This window comes from Cyprinus carpio, unplaced genomic scaffold, assembly GCF_018340385.1.
Source record: "Cyprinus carpio isolate SPL01 unplaced genomic scaffold, ASM1834038v1 S000000006, whole genome shotgun sequence".
Lineage (NCBI taxonomy): Eukaryota > Metazoa > Chordata > Actinopteri > Cypriniformes > Cyprinidae > Cyprinus > Cyprinus carpio.
In genome coordinates, this window is record NW_024872759.1 from 389,411 (window position 1) to 401,041 (window position 11,631).

At 38.2% G+C, this 11,631-nt stretch overlaps 2 protein-coding genes across 2 annotated transcripts; one reads left to right on the top strand and one right to left on the bottom strand.

Annotated features, from left to right (window-relative positions):
- Nucleotides 1-493: 493 nt before the first annotated feature.
- On the bottom strand, nt 494-2,218 carry LOC122142570. Its single transcript, XM_042753793.1, has 4 exons — nt 1,709-2,218; nt 1,421-1,630; nt 874-1,041; nt 494-520 (listed from the first exon to the last, which is right to left on the bottom strand). Exons 1-4 carry the CDS (start codon nt 2,141-2,143, stop codon nt 494-496), a joined length of 840 nt encoding a protein of 279 aa, XP_042609727.1. The 5' UTR covers nt 2,144-2,218.
- Nucleotides 2,219-2,235: 17 nt separating this feature from the next.
- Nucleotides 2,236-5,565, top strand: LOC122142571 (putative nuclease HARBI1). The gene is made up of 4 exons (XM_042753794.1): nt 2,236-2,259; nt 3,981-4,120; nt 4,254-4,803; nt 4,882-5,565. Exons 1-4 carry the CDS (start codon nt 2,236-2,238, stop codon nt 5,083-5,085), a joined length of 918 nt encoding a protein of 305 aa, XP_042609728.1. The 3' UTR covers nt 5,086-5,565.
- The last annotated feature ends 6,066 nt before the right edge of the window (nt 5,566-11,631 follow it).

An 11,631-nucleotide genomic window follows, 5' to 3' on the forward strand; every position in this document is an offset into this window, starting at 1 on the left:
GTTTAAAAAAAAATAGGTTTGATTAAATTGAACTCTTTGACAGAAAGGATAAAATATTTAATTAGGTAATTATATATATTTATATATTTATTTATTTATTAAAAGAAAGCCCTTAAAGCTGTAAAATTTGCTCGTTAGTATCAGTACCCTAATTTAGGCTGTTAAATGGCACATTCCTGTTTTTGACCAGCAGGTGTCACCAGCGCTTTCTTTTATTGATATTATTTACCATTTTAAGTTGACAAGTGCGAAATAAAAAATGTGTGTGTGTGTGTATATATATATATATATATATATATATATATATATATATATATATACACATTCTCTATATAGGTATTATGTAAATTTACAATAAGCTGTTATGTATTCTACATTAGTTAATGTTATGCAATAAATTACTGTATTAAGACACTTACAATTATAGTGTATTTGTTGAAATAAGATATTACCAGTAAATTTTTAGAAGTATAGTAGGGAGGTGATAAACACATCAGACTTTGGTTGTTTTCTGTGGCTCCTGTAAATCACAAACAGAACGCAGATGGTGTTCATAGACTTCAACTGCCAATTAGCCCACTGCACACAATCACACTTTCAACGGTTTTCGAACAGTATATGTATACTTTATTACTACTAAATAATCAGCAACAAAATAACAAATGATCAAATTACAATAGAAAATCAAAACAATCTATAAAGAACCATTTTAAATTATATATCTATATATATGCAAAACAATTAAATAACAAATCTATATAATAAAATGGAACAACAAACAATTACAGGGAAAAGAACTTTCACACAACTAAAAAAAACTTACATTTAATCAACATAATTAATTTTTGTAATTTTTCTGTGCTCATGCATTACTTCTAAATGAAGTGGAAGCTGGCACAGGAGCTCTTCTACACTCCCTTCAAGCAGCTCAGGAGGTGCCGTGTATTCGCTGAAGTCCTCAGCGAGCAAGGAGACCTCACCATTGGCTTCAGACAAGCCAATGACCACGATGTCCTCCACCACTGGTCCTTGCTCCAAAACCTTGCAAATTGCAAAAAAGGTAAAAAATAAAATAAAAAAAACTGGTTTAGTGATAATTTATCTCTAATGATTTTTTTTTTTTATTTTGTTATTAGAATAGTTATGTTTACACACAATTTATGAAGGGCAGTGCTATATTGTGAATATTGTCATGGCTGAAGGTTGGTGCTAGGCACAATGCAGCTTTGGGTGTGTTATTGATTTCATGAAATAGTTACCACACAATAATTTAGGAGTAACAGAATGTTTATATGCTACAAAACAAACAATCAAACACAACTGAAAAATCTTGCCAAAGTCTTCCATATTTTTTTAAACGTACAGACAGGCATGTTTGATTATGCTTCAGTTGCCCTGCTCTAATGTGTATGTTACATACCTCCACAGTAGTGTGCAGGGTTGAATTTAACTTGGTGGCCTTGGCGCTTGCTCGAAGGTGACATATGTTCACCTTATCATTAATTTTGAATTTGGACAAGGCCTGGTCCCGCCATAAGGACACCTCAAGGATTCTGGAGCCGCTTTTGATCCCCACGTCCAAGATGAGGACTTCTCTGTCCCTCACAGTCGTCATCCTTGGAACCTGCATCTATAAAGTTATGGTAAAAATTAAAATATCAATTGTTAAATATTAGTAATGTTTGATTATTCAGTTTAAATCACTCACATGTTCCACAGTTCCTTCCAGAATTAAGTAGCCCCCTCTTGAAAAGAGGTCCTGCTCCTCCCCAGTCACTGAGACAGATGGTGGAACCAGGGCGTCTTTGGCCATCTTCTCTGCATCAAAGGTCAGTGTGAGGGGAGCGGTTTTGTAGGTCGTTGTGTTCGGACCCATGAACAGACGTTCCTGTCCATATCTTGAGGACACGGTGTAGTTTTTTATATAGTATGTCACGCCCTCTTCAAAGGCAGCCCTGTCTGAAGAGGACTGCGTGACATACACCTGACCACCAGTGGACAGTGCACTAAGGTAAGTGATTACTTGAGTGCCCGGCCTAATTTCCCCATTTACTTGCATAAAATTGAGGGTTTTTGTGTTTTTGTGGTTAAGCACACACTTGACCCTGATGGGACTGGGGCGGCTATACGGAGAGGATGCCATTCTGATGAGGAAAACATGAAAAAGGTTAGATCTTTTTTTTTTTAAACTGAAGAAGATTAGGATTATAGTGAATAAGAAAAATAAATATATGTATGATTAAATATGACATCTTGAGGGTAAGCAAAAATACAGAAAAAATTCACATGATACTCTTATTTATCTAATGTACTGTTTTATGATAAACAGAAAAGTTCCTGTCAGAAACCCTCCTCTTATGCCAAATCCTGTCAGAATATATTTTATTATACTGTAATTTCTTCCTAAAATTGTAAAAATCATTCATATTATCTTGATTTGAGTTCAAATTAGCTCAGAAAAATAAACTTTCCTGTCAGAAAAACTCTTCTCAGACCAAATCCTGTCAGAATATATTTTATTATATCACAATCTGTTTTCAGCCTGTTTTGCCGCTGTCATATAGACCCCTATCACTTTGATTTTATTGGAAGAATTTTTGTATTGGTAAAGTCATAACTTTTAAATATAGTTTGTAGAAAAGTAAAAAGTGACTTACCTCAGAAAATAGGTGTAGGCTGCTTGTTGTTGAGTGGTCAGTGGGTCAAGTGGGAGGGAGTCAGTAGCTGTGTCCAAATTCAGGGTCTGCATCCTCCTTAGGATCCTTCCTACCCGGTTGAAGGAGGAGGGGTCCTCCGACGACCGCAAAACCCGGAAGTCGGTGTTTGTGAATTTGGACAGCCTACCCTTCTTTCAGTTCCCTCCCTTACCCGTTGCTCATATCCTGTCGCCTAGCAACCATTACAGCGCTAAGCAAGAAGCGGGAAAATGGACAAACAAAGAGTTATTCTCCTCATTTCAATTCTTTTGGAAGAAATAAAGCAATTAAATAAATTAAATACTTTCTTTGCTCGTTGTCGGAGAGTTTTTTATATCAGACTACAAGACAGTCATATCCAGGTAAGCCATTGTAGCCTATTTTTATTTATGTTTTTAAGTATTCTGCTAATTTCCCCTACAAATTCATTGAGCCGAAGCATAAACTTTAGCTTGTTTTGTCAGAGAAACTCTATCTATCTATCTATCTATCTATCTAAATAATGATATAGATATAGATTATATTTATATATATATATATATATATATATATATACACACACACACACACATACCGTATTTTCCGGACTATAAGTCGCATTTTTTTCATAGTTTGGCTGGTCCTGCGACTTATAGTCAGGTGCGACTTATTTATCAAAATGAATTTGACATGAACCAAGAGAAAACATTACCGTATATACAGCCGCGAGAGGGCGCTCTATGCTGCTCAGTGCTCCTGTAGCATACCCCTGAAAACATTAACTGAAAACAACTGAAAACTGGTAACTAAAATATTAACTTAAAGACAACTGAGAAAGACTGAATGCAAACAAAATGCCCCCAAAAGAAAATCCTATTCTGCAGATTACAAACTGCAGGTAGTAAAATATGCAGCCGATCTGATGGGTTACATGAGCACTGAGCAGCATAGAGCGCCCTCTCGCGGCTGTAGATGGTAATGTTTTCTCTTGGTTCTTGGTTCTAAATAAATGCGACTTACAGTCCAGTGCGACTTATATATGTATTTTTCCTCGTCATGATGTATTTTTGGACTGATGCGACTTATACTCAGGTGCGACTTATAGTCCGAAAAATACGGTATATATATATCAATAATATGTATATAATTATTCATGTAATATGTATAATGTGCATTGTATTAAAAAATAATTGGAGTTTTGATATTTAAATTTGTCTTAAGGTAGAATAATGCTTTTATCTGTTAAACACTTATTCTAATGTACTAATTATACTATGTATTTGTTCTCTACTTTTCCTTATCCAGACCAGACCCCGTTACTGCAGGATTAACCTGAGTGTCCCAGTTTTGGACCGTTTCTTCAGCCAGGAAGATCCCCCAGACTTTCGGCTGAGCAGGGAGTCTCTGGCAGTTCAGAACCTCCTGAACCAGGAGAGAAGACATGGGTGGGGTGCTACAATAGAGACCCTGGTGTTTCTCTTCTGGTTGGCCTGTGGAGCATCCTACAGGGTGGTCTCAAGAGTGTTTGGGATGCCCCGGTCCACCGTCCACTACATTGTCCACCGAGTGACTGAGGAGGTGGTGGCCATTCGCCACAAGGTCATCTTCCTCCCGAAGACCCCGGAGCACCTGGAAGAAGTGTCCCGCGGTGGGGCTGGCACGCCACAGAGCTTTTATCAAAGCTGCAGGTGCCATCGACGGCTGTCACATCCGCATCAAGCCTCCGAGCGGCCCTGATGGTCAGTGCTACAGAAACAGGAAACTGTTTCCATCCATAATCCTTCAGGCTGTTTGTGACCATCAGGGCCGCTTCATCGATACGTACGTGGGGTGGCCTGGATCGGTGCACGACTCCAGGGTGCTCCGGCACAGCCCACTGTATGCTCAGTCATCCTACCCTCCTCCAGGGCATTTCATCTTGGCCGATGGAGGATATCCATGCCTCCAACGGCCTCTCCCCCTCATCACTCCTTACAAGAGGCAGGTGCAAGGTGTGGGAGCCCAGCGCTTTAACAGCCATCATTCCAGGGCACGCTCCATTATAGAGGGTGGTTTTGGAATGATGAAGACAAGGTTCCGGTCCATCTTCCTGCAAGCGCTGGAGGTGCACTACACCTTTGTTCCTCATGTAAGTTACCAGCCAGTGTTATATTAAATTATTTTTTTTCAATATCACAATATACTAAATTTATATATGCTATTGCAGGTTGTGACAGCATGCACCATCCTCCACAACATCTGGCTCAGTGCCGGAGACGTGTTGGCACCTGAGGATGAGCCTGAGGACGATGTGGAGGAAGATGAGGGGGAGGCTGACATGGAGGCCGTCAACGGTGCTCGGTGGGGTGACCAACTCTGTGCTGAGGTGTCTGCCCTGGAGGTTGTACCACCAGGTCATGACTACCTTTAACAAGCAAGTAAACAATAACTTTAATATCTTATTTAAAAAGTACTTTGTCATGAAAGGATTGGATTCAGTTTCTCCTGTTTACATATTTATTAATGCATGTTACAGATGTGACAGCCGTTGATTGAGTCGCTCTGCAAACCCTGCTGGTGGACGATGTAGGGGACAATGGGAGGAGACATCCTGAAGCTCTCTGCAGACCACCCTGTGATGTTTCACTCGCCAACCAGAGGACCAGCCACGGTTCCCTGCTGCACTCCATCCATGTCTCTCATCCTTTCAGCGGCTCCAGCAACACTGCCAGGGACTCCCGTTGTAATTAAACATAAAAATGCTCCAATACCTGGTCACTCAGATTAATCCTGCAGTGATTTGTTAAAATCTGTTGTCCTGTAAATAGTTCTGTAAATAGTTTCTGTATGTTCTTGAATTTTGTTACCTCAATTTTGTTTTCTGAATGTTATTAAATAATTATACTCTTAATTTTCTTTACAAATGTTCCTTTTACTTTGAAAAGTATGGAAGATAAAAAAGAAATACAATGAATGAGAAGTATTTCTTTCAAACAATTTATTTCAAACAACTAAAGCTAACAATGGAAAAAATTTAATCCCTCCCACGCCAAGAAAAAAAAAAATTATTTGGGGACCCAACGCTCCAGAATGGAGAAGAGCCTGTCCATCCTCTCCCTGCTCTCCTGTGCTCTCCTCTCTTCAGCCTCTCTCTGCTGCCTCATGTCCTCCCTGATGAGGTCTAACAGCTCCTGGTCACTGTCCCTTCTCCTCTTCTTCGCTGCTGGCTGCCTATCTCCTTCCCTCTCTTCTTCCTCTCTCTCCTCTTGGTCACTCACTGCTGCGCTTGGCCCTGGAGTGTCCATAGGGATGGAGGCAATAAGGACAGGGGAGCAAATTGAAGGCCTTTGTCCTAAAACCTCATCCATTTGGACAAACCAGGGCCAAGTAGCAGCAGTGGGCTTCCCACTCACTCCCTCTCCTGACCCTGGATACTTGCATTCCTAAAGACAAGTCATACATATATAATGTTTTCAAAAAATGTGTGATTTTAAATATGGGTTTTTTTTTATGTTTTTATAAAAAATATTATTTTCTATATATGGACATACTTTATATTTTTTTTTTAAATTGTCCCACTTTTTATTTGCTTGGGCTGGTGTCACTTTACCAGACAGGCCCATCTTCTCCAAAAAACTATCCTAATGTAGGAGAAATAGGAGAGAAAATATTGGAATTGTGTTAATCACAGATATCAAAACGACAATTGTGGAACAATACTGTACAGAATTATACTACAAAAGGACAAAACAAGAGAAGTAAGAAAATGTTTCAGCTGTTTAATGAATGCAGGAAATGTTATCTGTACTGCACAAAACAAAAAAGAAACAAAACTGCCTTGATATTACAATGGGATTTCTAAATAGATTTATTCCTGTACCTCCATCCCACAGTGGCAGAGTTCTTTGCTCCGGTGAAGAGCTCATCGTTCTCTCCCCGGAGCTTTATAAACACTTCTGTCTGCTCTTTCGTCCCTAGAAGCGTTAAAAACAGCTTCAATCACTAACAAATTAGCTGTGTGTAAGGGGATATTCACACAGGCAGTAAGGAAGAAGCTAGTTTACGAAAGTAATGTTTTTTTTTTTTACATATAAACATACAAATGTAAAAAAAAATGCTTAACGCTAAAACAAAATGCCTAACTAGACAACCACTGAAAAAAATATATTTTTTTGAAAAGCCAGTTTTTAAAAAACTTACATCGAAAAGCATACTCCTCTCCCACTCCGATACCGCTCGCTTCGTCCGCCATTACGCTCTGCCGAAAATAATTATGGGATAGGTAGGACGGGAAAGGATCCGCCACACCCATCCTTCCAATTCGGGGAAAAGGACAACGTATTTGTGGGCCGCATTTGAAGGATCCTACGAATTTGGACAGCCTTCGTCGCGGCGCTGACGTAACATCCTTCAAATGAGTACTCCGAAGGATGTAGACCCTGAATTTGGACACAGCCATAGTCAGCCTCTGTTAGCTCACGGTTGTGATGCTAATGGACTTATTCCCATGACACTGAACCATTTCTTTAAAGTAAATATTCAACAGAAGCGTGTCAATTACATGTAAGAAAGTGTCAGGAAAACTTGTATGTATTATTTGTGTAATTTTAGGGACTAAACTTACCTGAAAGCAGTAAAAACAACAGTGAGAGACGGAGAGATTTGCTACTTGTCAACGCGCGCGCCCATCAAACACATTACACAGCGTTTACATAGTACATAAAATTATAAACTTGTCCTGACACTTGATAACATATTAAGTTGATAGTAGGCCTAAATAGAATTAGAATATAGGACCTATATAATATAATATAATATAATATAATATAATATAATATAATATAATATAATATAATATAATATAATAATAGCTTTAAAAATGGTAAACAAAGTGTAGAAACAAAATGCATTGCTGCACTGCAAAAACACATTGATTAAAAGTTATTTGAGGCATGAATATAATGTAACACACACTCGCAACATATGTATTTTTAAAATAGATTTTCAAAATATATTTCAATATATTTAACAGTGCTTCACATATATGTGAATATATTACCTTTCCGTATGGGATATATCTAGATCTGTGATCTAAATGTGATTCTTTATAACTTCATTTGAAGAGAGAGAGAAAAAAACTTTTTTAAAAAAGGAGGCAATTCGTAATCCTAAAGAGCAGGGGGACAAACTGCAAGTCTTACACTTAATGACACTTTCTAAATTAAATGGTTAATAGAGTTTATGAAGAACAGATAAAGTCCTTGGAAAATGTATTTCTTAATCATATATTTAATACTTTTGGAGCCATTGACCCTTTATTTGAAATATAATTTTTCTGTCAACAAATTTACTAAATTCCTATTTTGTCGGTTTTCACACAGACAAGACCTGCTAGCATGGAAATTGGTTTATAAATACAATTTTTCACCCCAAAATTATTTCATATGGAATATTAAGGACATAATATTTATAAACAAATCTTTGTTCTATCATATTTGGTTCAATAAAGGTATTATTTTAGTAAGACAGTTGGTTAATTCCCATGTTGTCATATTGTGGCCTAATGGTTAAGAGTGTCGGATGGACTTGTAACCCAAAGGTCACGGGTTTGAGTCTTAGCTCCGGCTGGAGTGAATAGCCAGTGCTCTCTTCACCCTCAATACCACGACTGAGGTGAGACCCTTGAGCAAGGCGCAGAACCCCCAACTGATGTTACACTATTTTGTCTAAATGAATTAAAATCAAACTTTAAAAAAACTAAAATGAATCCTTTTAAATGCTACAGGAGAAGTTGGGTATCTCAACATTATAATGTACAGTGTGAATGTCTATTCATCACTACATGACAAGCTGATTGGCCACTGCTGCAGCCAATGCGATTTCCTGCTCAACATTTCAATTATAGTCTGGTTCAGCGTTTGCTTTAAGCTGGTCCTGCAGTGTTATAAGAGTTCCTCTGAAACCCAACCTCTTAAGAGAAGTGAATAGTGATGCAAAGTCCAATTCATTTCCGTGAACCAGTTCATTTGGACAGTTCGGTTCAATAACTGAAAAAAAAAAAAGATTAATCAGTTCCTTACATCATTGTTGAGTGATGTTGTTATTATGTTTTTTTTCTATAAAGTCAGCGTAATGTTATATCAACGAAACATTCAGCTCAAAAGATCGATTCATTCAAGAATCAAGACCCCTGTCTTTCAGTTCAAACATATATTCATACAAGGAAATGTGCTCGATCATGCATGAGAAACAGTATTATAATATACTACTGGATCAACCCAGTCTCACGGCAGTTTGTGATTTGGTCACGTAATTTAATCTATTTATTCATGGCAGGGACACGTTTATTTCGTTATTTTTGTAATTTCAGCACGTTTTTTAAACTAATTCATTTCAGCAGTATTCTTTCTGCCAGTCGGGCTGCAGGCAGAGAAGCTGTTTAATCAACATTTATTCATGAGATCTTATCACGGTTTATATATGTGCAGTGCTGCTGCTAGACATTTTGGTGCCCTAACCATAATTCCTTTATGATTTTAAACATAAAGACAGTCTTTTATATACCTCCTACTGTTAAAGTCAAACTTCGTCAGGTGCTGCGCAAGCCCACTGGGCTTGATGAGATATCGAGTTGTTGGGGGGCACCATCTCTAGAGCAATTAAATACTCTTGTTATGCCTGAAAGGTGCCTAATATTATGTACTGAAATAATATTGGCATTATAATTATTGACTATGATTATTGATTTTTCATTAGGCTATTTTTGGTCCCCCCTCAGCAAGTCGGTGCCCTACGCACAACGCGTGATGCGCGTGGTGGGAGTGGCGGGGCTGTATATTAATTATGTATTATTATTTCGGTCTTTTTCAGTTATTATTTCGAAGCTGGGTTGCTTTGCTGTTTATTGATATTTTTAAAACTATAACGCTACATCTATCAACATTTATTTATATGTTATCATTGTATTAATTCATGTCTTTATTTTAATAATATTATTTCGGTCTTATAACCAGTGAAATATTACAGGAAGCCAGAACACAGGCCAAGTGGGGCTTGTTAAGCCCATTAGCCACAATGCAATGCGGACATTCTTATCACAGAATCTGACAGCGATCAGCGGGTCATTAACGACAGTGTAGGCTATCGCATTTTTAAGCAGCCTTTACAATATATCTAAAGTTTTTAAAAAATTGAAAAGCCCAAAGATCTGTAGGCCTATCTCTGCTAAATGAATTTAACATACGTTTGTGATGTCGTTTATTTGAAGTTTCTTTTTTTTTTTTTTTTTGGTTCTTTTTATTTAAACTAAATTGTTACTAAATGTGAAAATGTGTAAAAGTAATGTGTCAAGGACTTGATATTGAATTCTGGAATTTTTAAAAATTCAATAAAAAAAAGAAAAAAGAACCATTGCGCATCTTACAGCAAAAAAAAAGTTAATTTAATCTGTGTTTTTGTCACCAGCAATACAGTACATTGCTCAGTTTTGTGACACTAAGTTAAGCTCCGAAATATTTTTTTTTAAAGCTCCAGGGAGTTTCTTCTGATGCCCTGTTGAAATAATAAAAATACTTTTAATTCATTTAATTTAATTTTTCGGAAAGGTTTTTTACAATATCCGGATGACGGAGCTCTCGCCAATTACTTCCTCTCTGGCCTCATGAACCTCATGAACAAGGCTCTCTGAGCCATCAATTCTAGATGCCCTGATCAACCTGACCATCATCCCATTCCCTCGACCCCTTCATCCTCTTTCTACTCTTCCCCAACTCCCTGTTCAACTAACAATTTCATAGCTTGTTTATGGCGTGGTCCTAGCTAATGAACTATATATTTGGGTTGAACTGTTCTGGAACAGTGTTGTAAATACAGCTTAACCACCGGTTTCTAGTTGTGTCCTCTTTTGGAAAGCCAAACAAAGTAGTTTCACTTTCACAACGAAACACAGCGTCACACATGGTGGGCTTGAGTGAATGGAGGCCGGCTCGAGTGAGCAGTGGCGGGCGGCAGTCCACTTTGTCCACAGTGAAAGCCGATTTGGCGATCCACAACGCCAAGTTGATGCATTTCCTTAGCGACCTGCACGGATCAGCTCTAGGCGGATATTGTCCTCTTTAGGAAGGCCAAACAAAGTAGCTTCACTTTCACAAGGAAACACACAGCTTCTCCACAACATGGCGGCAGCGGCTATAGAGAGAACAAAAGTTACGCCTTCTTTCTTTACGTGAACATTTGGGCGGCGTTATGCAAATCTTCCCACATAGTGATGTAGAGATGTGGGGGCGTGTTAGAACGAGCCGTTTTAGGTAGGCATGGTTGACTCTTATAAAGAATATCTCTTTGGATTTAAGACAACTTTACAGATCTTCTTTATGCACCAAGAGCTTGTAACACTCCAAAGAGAAAGGAAAATGTGGAACCGCATCATATGACCCCTTTAAGCCAGGCGCACACTGTATGATTTATAATAGTCCTTTAAGATTGATGCTTGTCAGACTGTGTGAACCTGATCCCCATGTCACACTGTAGGATCTCAGTTGTCATTAATGTCAGACTATACAACAGTTAAGATGTGTTAAAAATGGACTTGTGCAAGAAAACATGTCCAGAGTTTTACATAATCAACCCATATATGTTCAGTGACTGTGAGCTGCATTACACACAAGACTGAAATGGTGGTTAACAAAGAAATCTCTAGTGTTAATTTTGATCTAGTGTTAATTTTGATCATGGCAAAAACGAAGACAATTAGATGTTTGTCGTAGGAGAAGTCACACTGCAGGACTGTGTGCCAAATTTTCTGACATCGCCACAATTTAGTTGCGTTAGCAGCTGTCGGTGAACGTCAAACTTACGATCAAAGACTTAAGATTTTAACCTAGGATCAGAGCAATCGTTTAGGAATTATTCTTAGGTCTGGTGGCTGAACCTGTGCTCTGCTGCAGCACTGTAGAGCTCTTGCCACCAGCTGGGCAGG

Bases quoted from the DNA above. Each gene is read 5' to 3' on its own strand.
- LOC122142570 (XM_042753793.1), bottom strand. From the start codon at position 2,143: ATGGCATCCTCTCCGTATAGCCGCCCCAGTCCCATCAGGGTCAAGTGT. The intron at 1,042-1,420 runs GTATGTAACATA...GCAATTTGCAAG, and splicing joins CCCTGCACACTACTGTGGAG to GTTTTGGAGCAAGGACCAGT. The intron at 521-873 runs GTAATGCATGAG...TGTGATTTACAG, and splicing joins AGCTTCCACTTCATTTAGAA to GAGCCACAGAAAACAACCAA.
- LOC122142571 (XM_042753794.1), top strand. From the start codon at position 2,236: ATGATTAAATATGACATCTTGAGG. The intron at 2,260-3,980 runs GTAAGCAAAAAT...TTCCTTATCCAG, and splicing joins TTAAATATGACATCTTGAGG to ACCAGACCCCGTTACTGCAG. The intron at 4,804-4,881 runs GTAAGTTACCAG...ATGCTATTGCAG, and splicing joins ACTACACCTTTGTTCCTCAT to GTTGTGACAGCATGCACCAT.